Source organism: Myotis lucifugus, unplaced genomic scaffold (assembly GCF_000147115.1).
Source record: "Myotis lucifugus unplaced genomic scaffold, Myoluc2.0 scaffold_823, whole genome shotgun sequence".
Lineage (NCBI taxonomy): Eukaryota > Metazoa > Chordata > Mammalia > Chiroptera > Vespertilionidae > Myotis > Myotis lucifugus.
This window is the reverse complement of record NW_005871871.1, coordinates 163,708-182,510: the sequence shown is the minus strand read 5'-3', so window position 1 is coordinate 182,510 and position 18,803 is coordinate 163,708. Positions and strand designations below refer to the sequence as shown.

Genomic DNA, 18,803 nt, shown 5'->3' with positions numbered 1-18,803 from the left:
CATTTGGCTCTGTTGACTAATGAGTTTGCCGACCACTGAACTAGACCCATCAACTCAACTTCGAACCCAGAAATATGACCCCAACCCTAACATCTCAGTCACTGACCACAAACCCCACGCGGAGAACCCCAATCCTAAGGAAATCCAAGCCCCGCAAGGCAAACCTCAGTCCCTCCCAACTGACCTCAGGTCCTAAAAGGAAGACCCCAACACCCCCGAAGTGTCCCTTCAGACCCTCACGTCATGACCCCAACCCCAAGACAGAGACCTCGCCTGTGAGTCCCACTCTGAGACCCAGACTCTAAAACTGAAGCCCCTCCCCTCAAAACCAAAAATAAATAAATAAAATAAAATAAAATGGAAGCCCCTCCCCCCGCCAATAAATAAATAAATAAATAAATAAATAAATAAATAAATAAAATGGAAGCCCCTCCCCCACCAATAAATAAATAAGTTAATTAATAAAATAAAATGGAAGCCCCATACTCCAGGGACCCCGGGCCCTAAAACTTAATTCTCAAGGTTCCAAACGGTGACTCCAGACCCTAAATCGCATACCCCGGGCTCTACATTGAGATTCCGGACCCCGAATCTACACTGAGACTTCAATCCCCCCCAGATCTGACCCCAGACCCTCAGAACGATACACCAGAACTCAGAACCCCGACTTCCACGCCCCCAAATCAGGGCCTCCGGACTCCAACGGGGAAGCTTCCAGTCACAGAATCCAAGACCTTCGGATTCCAAAACTCGTTCTATCCAGACCCCAATCCTGAGGGCCCAGGTCCCCACACCTATTCAAGAGCCTTGCCGAGTCTCAAACGTGAGCCCGGACCCCCAAACCGAGGCCCCGCCTCGAACCCTCCCTCAGCTCTGCCATTCCGGTCCCGCCTCAGCCACCGCCCTGCACGCGGCCGGGGGGCGGAGCGTGTTAGCCGCCCCTACGCCCTGGAAGCCCCGGAGGGAGGCCAGGCCGCCGCCACACAGCGCTGCTCACGAGTGGAGCGAGGCCCGTATGCCGGTCAGTTCCCCACCCCGCTTCCCCTCAGCCTCCAGCACCCGCCTCAGGACGTGCAAAATGGCGTGAGGCACCCCTTCTGGTTTAGCGCCAGCCCCACACTTGGGAGCTGGATAGGACTGCGTCTTCTGCGGGTCCTGGACGGCTGGCGGTGCGTGCGGGCCCCAGGCCGGCCTCAGTCACCTCGGTCCCATCCCAGGCGTGGCGGAGGCGCGAATGCCCCGGCGCAGGCCTGAGAAGAGCAAGCGTGCGCCCCTGGGGCCGAGCCGCGTGCGCCCCGGAGGCCAAGCCACGCCCCCCACAGTTCCCGCCAAGAGTGCTGGGCGTGAGACTGGAAGCGGGAAAGGGCAGGGTGCGAGTAGACGTGCGCACGCGCGCCGGGCGAAGGGCCCTGTCTTCTAGCATGGCGCGAACTCGGCCTCGTGCCTCCTGACACTTCCTTGCTGGAGCGCGCCAAAGTGCCGACCAATCAGCGCTCAGTCAGCTGCCCGTCTGCGCTGCGGGTCCCGCCCCCGCCCCGCCTGGCCACGCCTCCACAGACCGCGCCCCCTAGGGGCTCTAGCTGGTCCTGGGCCCGCGGATCCTAATGGAGAGGAGGCGGGGTCTTCTCAACTGCCACCTCTGGACCGTCTTGTCCCCCTCAGTCCCTCCAGTGTCCCATTTCCATCTTTTCCCGCCAGCGCGTATCTCACGAGGGCCTACTGTTGCCAAGCACCACGCGGCAGGTTGGGAATTTAGCCGTGATTTTCCCAGCTCAGTCTGGAGGGCTCACGGAGCTTGGGAATACAGTGAGGCAGGGGCTAATTGCAGTGCAATACATTGAGAAAACCAAAGAAGGGGACCATTGGAATTGGGCCTTAGTAGCAGTTCCCTTCGTGAAGATGTATGTGCTTTGATATAGCAAACTCTCCATTTTAGAAAGCTCACTCTCATGGCCGACCAGGAGGATGGCCTGGAACGTAAACGCAGGATGGAGGCCCCGGTGTCCAACACATTTCAGTTCCAATCACTTTCTCGCTGTGCTGCCATGGAGAAGAGGTTTAATCTCTTTCTGCCATATTTATAATTTTGGAATAATTCTTACTAGGGCTGTCTGCAGGGTGTCTCATATAATTAACTTGCGGCAAGTTGGGAATTTGCACTGTTTTTACACTTATTTACGCTGTTCCGGGTGTTTGTACAAGATACACAAAGGTGCCAGTCCTCGTGGAGCTTGTATTCCTACTACGATGTGGACAAGTTCCTAGCACATGGTGTATCTTCCCTTCCAAAGCTTAATTTTCACATTTGTAAATTAGGAGGTGGTGGTAAGAAAACCAGGGGCGGGGAATGGATGGGACAGTGTTTGACGAAATACAGGGCACTGTTAATTATTGCGTTAATCAGTTTAAATAAATCGATAAACTTGTCCTTTCCAAATTCTCCACCTCTCACAGCCTTCCCTTTGCAATTTTCTCAATTCTCTTTCCAAGGGCCCCGGGCCAAAATGGAGGAGGTTGGACTCCATCTCCCAGAGCGCCTGGCGGGGGCGCTCTCTGCGCCTGCGCTGCCAAGTGCTCTCTGCCTCCAGGGAATTAGAGTCATTCTTTTCCTCTGCCCGCCCAGTATGCTTCCTTCCCCACCTCCAAGCTTGACCGTGCTGCCTTCTGGGAGGTGTAGTCCGTGGCCGCGCGGACTCCAATTCCCAGCGGGCTTCGGGGCGGGAACCCGGAAGGGGAGGCTGGAGAGGAGCGAGTGGGGGGAAACCCGCGTAGCTGAGGGAGCTTCGGCGCGGGGAGATGGTGAGAACCCTGAGCGGGGGCCGGGGGGCGCTTAAGAGCCGAGGCGGGGGTTCGGGACCGGGTGGCGACAGGGAAGAGGTAGGGGCTAAAGAAAGGGCTGGACGAAGGGAAATCGCTGCGGGGAGGGGGTTGGGGGGAATGGGAGCCGGAGGGAGTAGAGGAATGGGGGCTGGGGATGGGTGTTGGAGGTGGCGAGGGAGTCGAGCTTTGGGATTGATTGTAAGGGGGCTCAGAGCTAGGGAAGGGAGTCCTCAATTGGAGAAAGGACTAGGCGTCCAGGCAGAGGCCCTGATGGGGGCAGTTTTGAGGGGGTTAACCGGGGGGATATGAAAAAGCATGGGTGGTCAGGGCCAGATGAATGAGGGGGTCTGGAGGTTTCGAGGGAGAAGCCAGTTGTGGATGCGGTGGATGTGGGCCTCTGGGTCGGATTGGGAACCAGGGAGCAAGTTTAGATAGTGGGCAAGAGAAATCAATGGTCGAGTGGTGTGTGAGTTGGGCTCCAGGACTGGGGCTGGGATGGGAACGTGAGATGAGGAGCCTGGACGTAGCGATAGTTTCTGTAGCCCAGCCAGCGACTCCCGACAAACTGGACAGTCGGAACTGTAAGATAATAGGACCAGACCGGTCATCGAGACAACCTTTTGCATTCTTCTTTCTCCAGTGGGATTTAGAAAAGTGTAGTAGTGGGTTATGTGTATGGGTCGTCCAGCGTTCAGATCTCTTATGCTGCCACTCCTTTGTGGCCTGTTGCACGTCTCCCCTCTCTGAAACTCGGTGTGCCCTTATCTGTATTGTGGGAACAACTTGCCACTGAGAGGAGGGGAGGCGCCATAAGATCGCTACCCTGGCTGGCCATGAGTCCTCAGGCTCAGAGCTGTGGGTGAGAAGTTCCCCACCCCAGGAATGTGACTGGGTCACAGGTGCTAATGGATTCCCTCCTTTCCAGTCCAGCCCCCCGGGGCATTTTCTGAAAACCTGACACTGATCTGGGCACACCCTAGTTCAGAAGCATGCAGGGCTCCCCTCTGTCTAGTACAGCTAACACTTAACCAGATTACAGCTAACACTTACTGTTTAGGAAGTGCCTGGCCCTGTTCTTAGCCGCTTGTGCACATTAACTCGTTTAATTCTGACGACACTCCTCTAAGATGTAGGTGCTGTTATTTCCATTCTACAGAAAGGCAGCAGAGGCACAGAGAGGTTAAGCAACTTTCCCAAGGCCATCCAGCATTAAATGGTAGATTTAGGATTCCAACCTAGGCATCCGGGCTCAGAATCTGGCTCCCACCACGGTCATTTAGTCCCTCTCCTTGGACTGAAGTACAGTGTCATGAATAGAGTCATGAGCGGGACAGAGACTTTTCTGTTTGAATTTTAGTTCTGCCGTTTGCTTGCTGTGTAAGTCTTTTGGCCCCTCCTCAACTATAGAATGGGATCCGTAACCCTGGGAAGGTTATAATGGAGGTTCATGGAGGTAAACATGTAAAGCGCTTGGAGTAAGTGCTCAGTACACGAGTGTCTTTTTTTTTTTTTTTTAAACATGAATTCGAAATACAGAAGTCAGTAGAGAGGGACCAGTGAGTGAGACATCAACCAGGCTGCCTCCTTCCTTTTCTCTTCCAGGTCCACCCATATCCTGACTCTTCTAATTCCCCATCCTCTACCCCTGGGCTCCCCAGGTGACTCCCCAAGGGGGTGCTCAGAAACTCAATCTGTCCTCATTCCCATCTCTATCCCCAGCCAAATATAAATAATTCACTTGCCAATGCCCAGCCTGGCCCAATTCCAGGTATTCAATGAATAGGAAATCTTTCTAACAACTGTGAGTTGTTGTCTGTTTGTTTTTCACCCCTCACACTTTTGGTCATTAGGGCCTCACATGGCAATTCAGCAACTTTGTAAATTTATCTTGAAACAGTTTGGTCCTGAGTTTTTCTTGAAAGTTCTCGACTGTGATAGAAAAGCATTGATGTCAGATAGGTCCAGGTTCAAATCCCCACCTCTGCCGCCGTGTGTCCTTAGCCATGTTGCGTTCTCACTCTGGACTTCAGTTTTCTTATATGTAAAATGGGGCTACATTCCAACCATGAGGCTCTTGTAAGGAGTTGATGAGGTTAATGTATGACATGACTAGTGCTTATGAAGCCCTTAATAAGTGCGAAGTCTTTTAATGATTTTCATTCTTTCAAGAACAATTTATTGAGCGTGCACTCCAGAACCAGAACATCCAGATTTGAATCCTGGTGCCATCACCCATCAACTGTGTGACTTTGGGCAAGTCCTTTAACCCCTGTGGACCTCAGTTTTCTCTTCTGGGAAATGTGGGTTTATTTCTTGAGTCGTCCACAGTGTTGATAAAGCACCTACTGTGTGCTGGGGCCTGCCCTCGGCACTTTTGCAGCTCTGGTGGCATTTGTGTTCATTTTTCTGGTTTGGATTTTTCTATTACTGATTCACTTCCAGCCCCTCATGCCAGCGTTGCCTGCTTGTCATTGTTTTCATGGATTTTTAACACTTTGTCTCCAACTCTCAGTGAATTATCTGTAATCATATAGCTTTGAGGAAAAGTTGCCAACCTCTCATTCATCCTTGTTCCTGTATGTCACGTCTGGGCGCCCTGGGTGATGTGACACCACCCCCCCTCTTTCCTTTATTTGTTTGTCTTAGAAAATATGTCTGTGTTCTAAGTTATTTTGCCTTTTCTTGACATCTTAAATGTGTTTCTAGCCTGTGTTTGTCTGAAGCTTACTTGTACAAAATGCTGCTTTTTTTTTTTAAACCACTTTTAATGGTATATTTCTAGCAGCTGTGGTAATCCGTATTATTCCTAAAAGCACGGGTCTTCTAAAAAGACGTGGCTACCCTAGCCGGTTTGGCTCAGTGGATAGAGCTTCGGCCTGTGGACTGAAGTGTCCCGGGTTCGATTCCGGTCAAGGGCACGTACCTCGGTTGCAGGCTCTTCCCTGGCCTAGGCTTGCTCAGGGCGCGTGCAGAAGGCAACTGATCTATGTGTTTCTCGCACATTGATATTTCTCTCTGTCTTTCCCTCTCTTCCACTCTGTCTAAAAATCAATGGAAAAATACCCTCAGGTGAGGATTAAAAACATAATAAGTGGGGGGGAAAAAAGACGTGGCTTATTACCTGCTTTGTGATGCCATCTGACACCTTCATTAAGATCATAACTTCCCACCAGGCTGGTGTGGCTCCATTGGTTAGAGCAGCATCCTATACACTGAAAGTTGGCGGCATACAGGAGGCAACCAATCGATGTTTTTTTCTCTCTCTCCCTTCCCTTCTCTCTAATATCAATAAGCATATCCTCAGGTGAGGATTAAAAAATAAATGAATAAACAAAATAGAAAAAGATCTGACCTTCCTCCGTCCTATACATCCCGATCCCTTTTACTGTGTTAGTTTTTATGGATTTTTAATACCTTGCCACCTTGAAATTTACTGTGTATTTATTGATCCTCTCTCCAGAGCAGTGCCTGGCATACAGTAGCTGCTCTGTAAATATCTGTTCAATTAATAAGTGAGATCCAATACCCAACAGGAACACAGGAAGGGCCATATCTTGGTTATTTTGGGGGACTAGGCTCAGATTAATTTCAGAATGTGAAATAAAGAGGGAAGAAGTCTTTGGCTCCCATCAGTGACTTCCAAACTCTTAAGTAGTCTTACTTTTTCTTAATAATCCCAGCACCTGAATAATGAGGCTCCCCTGGGTGCCTAGCTGGCACTGATTGCTCTCCTGGGTTGATCTCAGTAAATCATCAACTAACCCGTGAGTGGGTGCTGTTATTATCTGCATTTGACAGTGGGGGAAACTGAGGCATGGGGGGTTAAGCATCCTGCCTGAGGTCACACCCCCAGAAGTGGGGAGCACTGGGGTGCTGACAGGCCCTTCCTGGATTCAGTTTGTGTCCTGGGTCTCTAGACCCTGACAATTTGGATTTACATGATTCCTCCTGTTAGAGAGCTTACTAACTAGTCAGAAAGGAAAACTTGGATGTGAGGGCGATCTGGCTGCGACATCTGTCACCCCATTGATCGCCAGGGTTGATTCGGCTGATCTGGCCGGCTAGGCGGGTGTCCCCTCCTCCCTCACCGGTCCATGTGCATCCTCCTGAAGCTGTGCTCGGTCTAAGAGGAGGACTTTCCCCCAGAGGAGAGGACCCGTCTTCGGTCAAGGGTATATGAGTAGCTGCGCTCCCCTGCTAGAACCTCCAAACAAGCTCTCAAGGTCCATTTGTAGGAGAATGTAGGGGTTGTCAAGCTTCCAAGACTCCGGACACGTCCAAATGAGGCGCTGCACTTGGCAGTCTGCTTTTAAAAAAAAGAGAGGAAAAAAAAAAGAAAGAAAGGAAAACTTGCCAGAGAGAGAGAGGTCAGCAGATCCTGAAGCCTAAAAGCCAAGATGGGTATGGATGGATCAGGATTATGGACAGAGTGGTGGTGGGGTGGGTAGCAGGGTCTAGAGCAGCGGTTCTCAACCTGTGGGTCGCGACCCCTTTGGCGGTCGAACGACCCTTTCACAGGGGTCGCCTAAGACCATCCTGCATATCAGATATTGACGTGACGATTCATAACAGTAGCAACATGACAGTGATGAAGTAGCAACGAAAATAATTTTATGGTTGGGTCACAACATGAGGAGCTGTATGTACAGGGCCAGAAGGTTGAGAACCACTGGTCTAGAGAGTTGGGGATAGAAGGAGCAGGACCAGGAAGAGGGCCATGGTGCCCTGCCGCTAACTCCTGTGTGATTGAGCAAGCGTATCCCTGAGCACCTGCTCTGTGCCCAGCCCTGTGCTGGGCATGACCCCGACAGCCCTGACGCTGGGATGGAAGCACCCCTAGGTGGGGGAAGGGGAGTCAGCTTCTGGGGTAGGGGGGGCAGGCATCTGTTTTTTATCATTTCCTTCTGTCTTTGGTTTGCTGTCGATGTTGTTTACAACATCTTAAGTTGCACACTTAGCTCCTTAATCGTCAGCCTTTCTCCTGTCTGTGCGTTTCCGCTGCACAGCTGTCCGGGTCTCTCCCTGGGATTCCTGCTGCCTCTTTTCTGGGCTGGATCATATTTATCTAATCTGATCACTTCCTCCTTTTTCTTGGTTACCCCTTCATTTTTGGAGAAGCAAATTCTCCAGTAGCTTCCCGAGCAGGGGTTTATGGACATGTATTCTTTTTATGCGTTTGCGCCTCTCGTGGAAGGGTTTGAAGCAGGGGAGGGGAGCGCTGTGGCCCGATTTGTGTCTGGAAAGCGCTCTCCGGCTGGGATGGGGTGGGAAGAGCTGAACTATCCCAGTGAGCCAAGTGTGGAGGCCGGAGCTGCACCTTGGAGGAGAGGCCCGGCCTTCCAGAAACCCACGGGTGGAGGGGAGGTCGTTGTCATTCAGCAGTGCCAGGTGCTGCAGGAGGAAGAGAGCCCATGTGACCTGGGAGGGAGGGCATTGGGACACCTTCGTCCTGGGCGCAGGATTTCCACAGGGGGGCGTGGCTGGAACCAACCCAAGAGGTCCCAAATAGATGATGTCCTGAATGAGTGCTAGGAGTTTGTTCATTCACTCAAACTAATACGCATTGCACACCTACCAGGCGCTGGGGCATTGTGTCTCACACTCAAATGTGCGTACCGCTGCGCCAGAGATCTTGTTGCAGATCACGCTCTTACTCAGCAGGTGGAGGCTGCAGAATGTCTAACAGACACGCCCAAGGGCTGCTGCCCTGGGACCACACAGAGTAGCCAGGTGCTCAGCGCTGTTCTAGAAGCTGGGGATACAGCAGTGACAAAACTAGCCCAAAATAGTGCCGGGTGGGGCGGGGGGGGGCTTTTATTTTAGTGAGGGGAAGCTGACAAACTTTATAAGTGAAGTTTATAGTATATTAGATAGTAATGCATGTTAAGGAGAAAATAAATCAGGGAAGGGGTATATGTCTGTTGGGGCGGGGGCGGGAGTGGGGGGGGCGTGCTGCAGTTTTAAATCAAGGAAGGTCTCTTGAAGGTGATTTCTGAGCCAAACCTGGAGGAGTAAGGGGGAAAAGCCTTGTGGATTCTAGGGAAGAGCATCCTGGGCAGGGGGATCAGAGAGTGCAAAGGTACTGAGGACTGAACAAGATGACCCTTGCAAAGTTTTCTGTATACTCAGTGAATGAAACCATGAACTTGTGCTCTGGAGACAGCCAAGTTCATTCGATTCAAAGTTCTTGCCACAAAGCTGTGTCCAAAGCCAATTACTTAGCCATTCTGTATCTCCATGTCCTAATCTTGGACAGGAGATTAAAAACAGTGAGATATGAGAATTGAATGAGTTAATGTTTATAGAGCACTGAGAGCAGAGCCTGGCTCACAGTGAGAGCTCAAGTGATAACTGCTGTTGTGATCATCATTTTCCCTCTAATGTATTCATGTTGGTCCTGATTGGTCAGTTGGATGTCTGCCCCTTTCCCATGCGCTCTTCCTGGTGAGCTCAGTGCCATCTCGGTGTCCCGAGCACCCAGCCCAGGGCCAGCTTGCAGGAGAACCTCTGGCTGTCAGGCTAGGGATGTAAAATGTCAATTCTCAAATTGTTGGGGGCAACCCGTCCAGGGTATTCATCATGTGGTTCAGGTCCTTACTAATTTTATCTTTTCAACTGATCTATATGGAGAGAGATGTTAAGGTTTCTCATTACAATTGTGGATATGTCAAACTCTTTGTTTTCTTGTGTTTTGCTGTATATATTTTTAGGAGCACTTATCATTGTTGTTGTTGTTGTTATTATTATTATTATTATTATTATTATTATTATTTTGCAGTTAAACTTTTATTGAAGACTATCCAGTGGCAAGAATACCTTGTGTATTATACCGTGTTTTAGACATACATTAAAGAATTCATTAAGACTGATTTTCACAGTGCATTCATCCAAACAGCCTTAAATGTATATATTTTTTTGTTAATCCTCACCCAAGGATATTTTTCTCCCCATTGATTTTTAGAGAGAGTGGAAGGGAGAGGAAAAGACAGAGAGAGAGAAACATTGATTGGTTGCCTCTCAAACACACGCTAACCCGGGCCAGGAATCAGGCCGGCAACCGAGGTCCGTGCCCTTGACTCAAATGGAACCCCCTCGACTGCTCAGTCCAAGGGCTGACAGCTATTCTAGCTCCTGTCTTGAGTTTTTAATTTAGATTGCTGACTATATCTTTTTCTCTTATTTTACTATCAAGGAATTAAGCTACATAGTTTTGTGTGTGTGTATGTGTGTGTGTGTGTTTGTTTTTTTTATAATCAAGACTGTTTCTATTCTGAGGCCAAATTATGACATGATACTTATTTACTTAAGGTTTCTGCCTTAGGAGCACTTACGTTGAGAACTTTTTTGTATAATGGGTCAGTTTGTTTTATCACCATTTTTGTCCCTAATAATACCTTTTGCTTTTGTCAAAAAAAAGTTTTTTAAGTGGTAATGTCACTCTACTTGTCTCTTGGTTCGTAGTTGCTTGGTCAGTCTTTTTTCATCTTTTGACTTTGCTTTTCTGTGTTGTGATGGATCTTCGTGGACCATTTTCTGGAAGCTGATCTAATGCAGGGCCTTTTCCTGGCTCAGTGTGTGAGGATTTAGCAAATTCTGCCCCAGTGATCCCTCCAGCTAGGACACAGACAGATCTGGGTGTGAAACAGAGTTGAGACTGCCAAGGCCTCATGAAGTAAGGACAGGGAGTGGCGCTGCAGGGAAGGGAGCTTTGATTCGCCTGGTCTCATGCTGGGCCGTGCTGCCGGGGACACCACGATGGCCATGATAGTCCGGCCTTTCCTCCCCCCCTGTCCGCCCCCCCCCCTCCCCCGGGCCTGGGTTTCCAGTCCAGTGGAGGAGGCTAATCCATCTTTAGGCAGTGATGACCCCGAGTGGGCAGGGCCGGGACAAGGGAACCCAAAGGTCCCCCTCTGGGCAGGTGGTAGTTTCCAGGAAGAGAGCTCAGGGAAGGCCTCTCTGTTAAAGTGACATTTGAGCAAAGACTGGAATGAAATAAGGAATTGAGCTATGTGGAGATTTGGGGGTGGGGGGGGGTAGCATTCTAGTTAGCGGGAACAGCAAATGTAAAGACTGTAGAGCAGTGGTTCTCAACCTTCCTAATGCCGCGACCCTTTAATACAGTTCCTCATGTTGTGGTGACCCCCAGCCATAAAATTATTTTCGTTGTTACTTCATAACTGTAATTTTGCTACTGTTATGAATCGTAAATATCTGATAGGCAGGATGTATTTTCATTGTTACAAATTGAACATAATTAAAGCATAGTGATTAATCACAAAAACAATATGTAATTATATATGTGTTTTCGGATGGTCTTAGGCGACCCCTGTGAAAGGGTCGTTCGACCCCCAAAGGGGTCGCGACCCACAGGTTGAGAACCGCTGCTGTAGAGGGAAAGCGCTCTGAGAAATAGATAACAAGGCCAAGGGTGGGAGCCCAGAGGTGGAGCCTGGGGGGCTAGCATCTTGGAAGAGGGGGTGGCTGAGCAGAGACCCCAGCAAATATATAGTGAAACAATAGAGCACCGTCATCTGGAATCAGATTCCCGGATTTCACATCCCTGCTCCAGTCGCACCAGTTCTGTATGACCTTGGGCTGGTTAGTCAGCCTGTCCTGCCTCAGTTTCTTCATATAGTGCAGATGATACAGCTCCTACTGAGCATCAGGAAAGGCTATATATCTGCTCTCTGTGCTGATTAGGTGCCCGTGGCGGGTGTGGAGGGACTAGGGAGGGATGAGGCTGGGTGGGCCAGGTAGGTACCTGGGCTTTTCCCCAAGAGCACTGCGGAGTCTTGGCATGTTTTGAACTGAGTAGGGACAGGGTCAGGTTTGTGCCAGACCCTTCTAGCTGCGATGTGAGGTGGCTGGAAGCAGGTAAGGCTGGAGCAGTGTGGTGGGGGAATAAGTGATGCCTGACAGGCGCCTGCAGTGAAGGCATCTTTGGGTGCCTCTTCAATCAGCCCGGCATTAAAAGGATCTATACCAGCGCTGTTCAGTAGAAATACTATTATAATGCAAACCATAGGTGTAATTAAAAAATCTAGTAGCCACATTAAAAAGGTCAAAAAAGATTATTTTATTTAACTATATAAATATTGTGACAGGTAGTATTTAAAAGTCATTGCTGAGGTGTTCAATATTCTTTTTATTGCTAAGTCGGAGTCAGATTTGGGGTGCCTCGTTGGAAAGGCTGGAAGGAGAGGTTCTTTTGGATACAGGGCCGGAGCCTTGAATGCCACGCGCAGGGCTTTAGACCGGCCGCAGCCGTCGCAGAGTTCTGCTGTTTGGTTTTCAGGGTGGGGTGATCCCGCTGTCCCAGATCTTGACCCCCACGGTTCCCAACCAAAGCTGGGCACTCAGATCTTCCTGCTTGCTTTCTTCCGCCCGGGAGACTCAATCTCAGAGCTGTTTGGCCCTTTAAATCTCAGCTGTCAATCAGGGTTCCTGTTTAAAGGGAACGTCCTGTAATAAGCCTCTCCTTGGCGCGGTGGCCTCGGTCCCGGCCTCGTGCCTCCGTCTAGCAGGAAGTTGGGAATTGTCCCACGTTCTCTTACATGCCGCTGCTTCCACACCTCCTCCGTCACCTCTCGCCTACTCCTCCCTCTTTCGAAGTTGGGCCCCTTGGCCAAGGCCTTCCTTATATGGGCACGGCCCCGAACGGCAGCCGCTGATTGGCTGGGAACGTCACGCGCGATTCTGTCAACAAAGGGGCGGGGGAAACTAGTCGTGCTCCCAGCCGCGCGGCTGCCGGAGTGTGGGCGGGCCCGCTTCTCCTTGTACGCATGCGTGTGGGCTTCCACCTTCTCCCGCCGCAGGGGGCGGGGCTCGCGGGTGAGGGTGCCTTGGGGGCGTGTCTAGCTTTGGAGGGTCGTCTCGGGGTTGGCGGGGGGCGGGGGGGGGGGCCGCTTACAAAATTGGGAGATTTCCTTGGTATTGAAGTGATATTTTGGGCCTTGGGCAAGTGTATGCTGGGTTTGGGGAGTACTTAGGGTTCCCTTGAGCTTAGAGGGTGCCTTGGGGTTTGGGTTTCTTTTATAATGTGACAGGTTCGGTGTGTTGTAGGGCCTCTTTTGTGGTTTGGGATGTTTGGTGGATATATGATTTGAGGAGCTCACGGAGAGACTTAGAAGCCAAGTAAAGAATACAGGAGTTCCAATTCTGGAGCAAGAATGCCTGGATGTTTGCCTATCTGTCCCTACTTCTTCCTGCCTATCTGACTTCAGATTTGGGGTTTATCTGTTCTGTGCCTCATCGGGACACAGGGACTAATGCACTGCCTGCTTCTTGGGGACCAGGGGGATGAGCAGGAATTGTTAGAACAGAACCTAATTAGCTCGCAGTGACCTGCAGTAAGCACCTGTCTGCTATTAAAACATGCGTAGGGTTTCTTGGGGGCGGAGGGGGGAGGGCAGGGATGTTCCTTAGATGAGAAATGTGTGGTTAGTTTTATGTATTAGGGAGCTTTTCTGTGTTAGTGAGTTATTTTGCGATTTTTGAGGCTTCTGTGTAATTAGGGAATAACGTGAAGGTTTAGGAAGAGTTTGAGGTGAGTATAGGATTTCAGAAATGTGGACTTTTCGGGAATCTGTGAGTTTGGGAAATTACTGTGTAGGAGCTCTTGGTAGGCCTGGGATTTGTGAGGGGTTCCTTGAGATTGGGGTCTTCTGTGCTGGAGGGGATATTTATAGGTTTGGAAGTTTAGAGTTTGGAAGGGTCTGGATATTTTGGGGGGCATTGATATTCTGGAGATGAGGATAGGAACTGGTTGGAGGACTTCAGGGGGTGGTTAAGTTGAGAGGGATAGCACCTTTGCTGTGTTAATGCCCATTCCTGGGCATTTAGACTTAGGCATCTATAGGTCTTAGGGGCTGTGTATAATTTAATTTTTTTTTTTTTTTGGTAAGGAACTGGAATTTCAGCAGGGGCTGTAAGAATTTTTGTGGTAGGTGGGATTAGGGATAAGGGCAGTAAAGATTTTTAGGATTGGAACTGTCTTTGTGACTGGTGTCTGTGGGTGTTTGGAGGCTGTCAATTTTGAATGGACCATGAAAGGTGGGGTTTTAGTGGTATTTGTGGAATTGCCTGTATTTACAAGGATAGTCTGTACTTCAAGGGTCAGCAAACTTTTTCCATAAAGGTCCAGATAATGAACGTTGTAGGCTTTGCGAGACCATGTGTTCTCTGTTGCAGTTACTCAACTCTTCCATTGTAGCATGAAAGCAGCCATAAACAAATAAGCATGTTTTAATAAAACTTTATTTGCAATGACAGGCTGTAGGCCAGCCTTGGCCCAAGGGCCGTCGTTTGCTGACCTCTGGTCTATAGACATGTGGAAGGTTTGAGGTCTGGAAGGTATTTTGGTTTCGACATGTCTGGAGACAGATGGGTCAGGGAAGGATTGAGACAGGGATATGCTACCTTATGGTTCCTGCAGTGAAAAGTGGTCATGTCTGACTCATAAGCAGATTTGCCTCCAGATTAGGTCATGCATACAAAATTGTTGCAAAATAGAATGATCATTATTAACAGAGCCTGGCCCTAGCTGGTTTGGCTCAGTGGATAGAGCCTCTGCCTGTGGACTGAAGGGTCCCAGGTTCAATTCCAGCCAAGGGCACATGCCTGGGTTGCGGGCTCAATCCCCAGTAGGGGATGTGCAGGAGGCAGCCAATCAATGATTCTCTCTCATCATTGATGTTTCTATCTTTCTCTCCCTCTCTCTTCCTCTCTGAAATCAATAAAAGTATATTTTTAAAAAAGAGAGAGAGAGCCTGAATTGAAAAGTCCCGAAAGCAAGTTTGAGGGCCTGGTCTTGCACTGTGTACCCTTCCCTGCTCTGACCCTCAGTTTACCTGTACAACTTGGAGAGCCTAGACTAGAACAGGCTTTCTTTTTTATTTTTTTACTGAATATATGTTTATTGATTTCAGAGCGGAAGAGGGAGAGAAACGTCAATGATTAGAGAGAATCATTGATCGGCTGTCTCCTGCACACCCCACACTGGGGATCAAGTCCGCACCCCAGGCATATGTCCTGACTGGGAATTGAACTGTGACCTCCTGGTTCATAGGTCGACACTCAACCACGGAGCCACGCTGGCTGGGCTAGAACAGGCTTTCTTATCCCAGGGGTCTGTAGATTTGCCTAAGGGAATTACCTGCACAGTATTGTGCAAGTGTATGCATTTTTCTGGGGGAGGATACACGGCTTTCAGAAATCCTTAAAGGTCCCCATGAGCTGAACAAAGGTAGCAGCCAGTTTCTTAAGGGCCTGTCAGGCTTGGCCTCAGATTCCCCCTTCCCAACCCATCTCGTTCTTTCTGTGGGTTTGCGTAGATAGCTGTGAGCCGGGCTGGGAATTCTTGTCTTTTCAGGAACTGGCTACTGGATGACCAAATAGAAAAAGGAGGAGCTGTCTGTCAGGTGATATTTTCACTGAAGTTTAAGATTATGACAGTAAGAGACCTCTATAGGGTTGGAGCAAGCTGCCTTCTCCGTTCATGCTCCTGGTATTAAAAGAGAGGTCCCATCCCCTCTGCAGCTCTCCATTTGCTCACGTGCAGTGGGGCAGGAATAGAGTTCTTGGTGGTCTCATTTGGTCACTTTCAACAGGACAGGTGGAGGTCAGGGTGGTACTGGGAGGGCAGGCACCTCCAGCTTCCCAACCTCCTCTTTCCCGTGTCCAGGTGGCCCGTGGAGGACCCCACCACCATCCAGGTCCTGAGACGCAGTGACCCCCGCCCGTCTGCCACCATTCCCCAGAATGGACCGTGGCGGCCTCCTGCCCTTCCAGCTGTGGTGCCCCCGGCCCTTTGGCACCTACTCACAGAACCAGCCGCGCCCACCTTCCACAGCCCTCAAGCCGTCAGCCTGTTCTGAGTCCGGCAGCAGGGCTGAGCCAGACCATGGGCCTGCCCACTCAGAGAACACGCCACCCGCCTTGGCCACGGAGGCCCCTTCCTCCCAGCCTGCCCCTCTCCTCTCAGCAGCCGCTGCTGGTGACGAGGGTCGAGTCCTGCTGGACACGTGGTATGTGATCAAGCCTGGGAATACAAAGGAGAAGGTGGCCTTCTTTGTGGCCCACCAGTGTGGTGGCGGCAGCCGGGCCAGCTCCATGAAGGTCAAGGGGCACTGGGGCAGTGACAGCTCCAAGGCCAAGCGGAGGAGGCGCTGTCTTGAGCCTACGAAAGCTCCGCCGGACCCTGGGGGCCGGGAGGGGCCCCCTGCTGCTCAGGGGACCCCAGCCGCAGCCAGTGAGGATGTGGACCTGCTCTCTGTGGCTGAAATGGTGGCCCTGGTGGAACAGCGGGCTGCCCTGGCTTTGCAGAACTATCCCCACCCCGGCACCCCAGCGCCTGTGGTCTTTGTGTCGGCAGAGCAGGGTGGTTCTGCCAAGGGGCTGGGGTCTGAACGGCGGTCTGGTGGCGGGGACTGCAGCCGTGTGGCTGAGGCGGTGGCTCATTTCGAGGCCCAGCGGGACAACCCTCCAGCCAAGGGCCTCCGCAAGGAGGAGAGGCCTGGGCCAGGCCCCGGGGAGGTACGCATCGCCTTCCGGATCTCCAATGGCCGAGAGCCCCGTGCACCAGACGGCAGCTTGCCCAACGGGAGTGGGGGCCGGCCAGGCTGTGCCTACCCGGGCAGCCCAGGACCAGGGGCCCGAGCCAAGGACAAGATCACCTGTGACCTGTACCAGCTCATCAGTCCCTCTCGGGACGCCCTCCCTAGCAACGTGGAGTTCCTTCTGGCCAGGGCGGACGAAGCCAGCGAGGGGGAGGCCCCAGCCCCTGCCAGGCCCGAGGACACTCCCCCGGCACCCCCTCTACCCCCTGCCCGGGACTGCGGAGCATCCGGCTTCCACGTGGATGTGGTGGTGACAGGCGTGGTGGACGAGTGCATCTTTTTTGGCAAGGATGGTACCAAGAATGTGAAGGAGGAGACAGTGTGCCTGACGGTCAGTCCTGAGGAGCCACCCCCACCTGGCCAGCTCTTCTTCCTCCAGTCCCGGGGGCCGGACGGGCCTCCCGAGCCACCCCCAGCAGACTCGCCGGCCACTGCACCAGGCCCAGATGACGCTGAGGGCACAGCAGACACCTCCCTGTGCCGCCTGTACCGGCACGTGTCACACGACTTCCTGGAAATCCGCTTCAAGATCCAGAGGCTGCTGGAGCCGCGGCAGTACATGCTTCTGCTTCCCGAGCACGTGCTGGTCAAGATCTTCAGCTTCCTGCCCACCCGGGCCCTGGCCGCCCTCAAGTGCACCTGCCACCACTTCAAGGGCATCATCGAAGCGTTCGGTGTTCGGGCCACAGACTCGCGCTGGAGCCGAGACCCCCTCTACCGCGACGACCCTTGTAAGCAGTGCCGCAAGAGATACGAGAAGGGCGACGTGTCCCTCTGCCGCTGGCACCCTAAGCCCTACCACCACGACCTGCCTTACGGACGCTCCTACTGGATGTGCTGCCGCCGAGCCGATCGAGAGACGCCTGGCTGCCGCCTGGGTCTGCACGATAACAACTGGGTGCTGCCCTGCAATGGGCCTGGTGGGGGCGGGGGCCGGGCTGGCCGGGAGGAGGGGAGGTGAAGCCAGGGGAGGGCGGGAGCCCACCATGCCCGCCCCTCTCCGTGGGTGCCGAGCGCCAGGACTTGGTCACCAGACCTACCCCCAGTCCGGGCAGTGTTCATCCCCCTCCAGGCTGAGCTGGGGCTCAGGGGGATGACCGAAGAAAGCACTCTGACTGACTGACCCCTGTTGGTTTTCTATTCTGGAGACCCAGGGCCAGGGGCCCTCGTGGAGGGTGATTTTTATAGCATCTCAAGTTTCTTCTCCATTCAGCCCTAGCACCCTTCCTGCCACTCGACACCCCAGGGAGCCACCAGCAGGGAGCAGACGGCAGCTAATTTTGGTACTACTTAAGGGTTCCCCCGTCCTGGCCCCTTCTGCTCCCCCCTAGCCATCCCCATTCTCTGCTCTGGAGCTGTGTTCTCTCTCCCAAGAGGCTGCAGCACCCAAGGCCGGTACCTCTCCTAACCTGTGCCAGGGCCTACCTCCTCTTCAGGAATTGGGGGCCAGGATCACGGAACAAATTAGGTACGTTTCATGGCAACCTGCCATTTCTACATGTTTTCCCCATTAAAACAATAAAAATCAGTTTTCTCCTTAACCTCAAGCTACTAGTCTCTCCACTTCCCCCAAAGGGGAAGAAAAAAGAAAGCTGAACTATAAAAATTTCCCTCCTCCCATTATTTAAGCTATTTACCATCACCACCGCTTAAAAAAAAAAAAAAAGCTGTGAAGCCCTTTGCCTCGCTCTGGACGGCGTGGGGGGCCAGTGGGCAGGGACTGTGGGTTTGAATTTGGTTGTTTTCCTTCTGCTCGGGATACTTGTTCAGGCTTTAGGGTCTCCACCCTGAGCCACAGATGTTTCTTTAGGAAAAGCCTTTGGTTAACTGAGACCTTGATTTTTCAGGCAATTGGGTCTGGGGTGTTTTTGTTTGTTCTGTTTGGGTTTTGTTTTTTTGTTGTTGTTCTTGTTTTTTCATCCCTGTGGTTCTGGAAGCCTCTGGCGTGTGGCATCTGACCAATTTTGAATTGGTCCTTTCTATAAAATCCATATTTATAAGGCTGAGCGCAGACTGGTTTGTATATTGTTCAGGGAGGGGATTTGGGAGAGAAGGGAGTCTTGGGTCCAAGCATGGTGAGATGGAAAAAGCTGAGAAAAGGATCCTTAGCCAAGTCCCTTAGCATGAAATTATTTTTGACTCTTCATCTGTGTCAGTTTGGACTCAAATCTCAAAATAGTAGTAGCTTAAACAAGAGAGTTTTTATTTCTTTAGAAATCCAGTGTTGGGCAGGTGTGGCCCTGAAGTCATCAGGAACACATGGTCCAAGGTGACTGCTAGAACTCTCGCCATCACCATTTTGTAGGAAGGGAAACCCCCAGAGCACTACACTGTACAGTAGGTCCTCAAATTAACATCATTTCATTC

The 18,803-nt window shown here is 51.4% G+C and overlaps 1 protein-coding gene across 2 annotated transcripts; it reads left to right on the top strand.

Annotated features, from left to right (window-relative positions):
- Positions 1–2,731: 2,731 nt before the first annotated feature.
- FBXO46 (F-box protein 46) lies at positions 2,732–18,442 on the top strand. 2 transcript variants are annotated; one of them, XM_006106416.3, is made up of 2 exons: positions 2,732–2,799; positions 15,503–18,442. In XM_006106416.3, exon 2 carries the CDS (start codon positions 15,580–15,582, stop codon positions 17,395–17,397), a length of 1,818 nt encoding a protein of 605 aa, XP_006106478.1. In that variant the 5' UTR covers positions 2,732–2,799; positions 15,503–15,579; the 3' UTR covers positions 17,398–18,442. The 2 variants fall into 2 exon arrangements, with proteins under 2 accessions (XP_006106478.1, XP_006106479.1); XM_006106417.3 differs by lacking the exon at positions 2,732–2,799 and adding an exon at positions 14,823–15,239.
- Positions 18,443–18,803: the final 361 nt, after the last annotated feature.

Bases quoted from the DNA above. Each gene is read 5' to 3' on its own strand.
- FBXO46 (XM_006106416.3), top strand. From the start codon at position 15,580: ATGGACCGTGGCGGCCTCCTGCCCTTCCAGCTGTGGTGCCCCCGGCCC.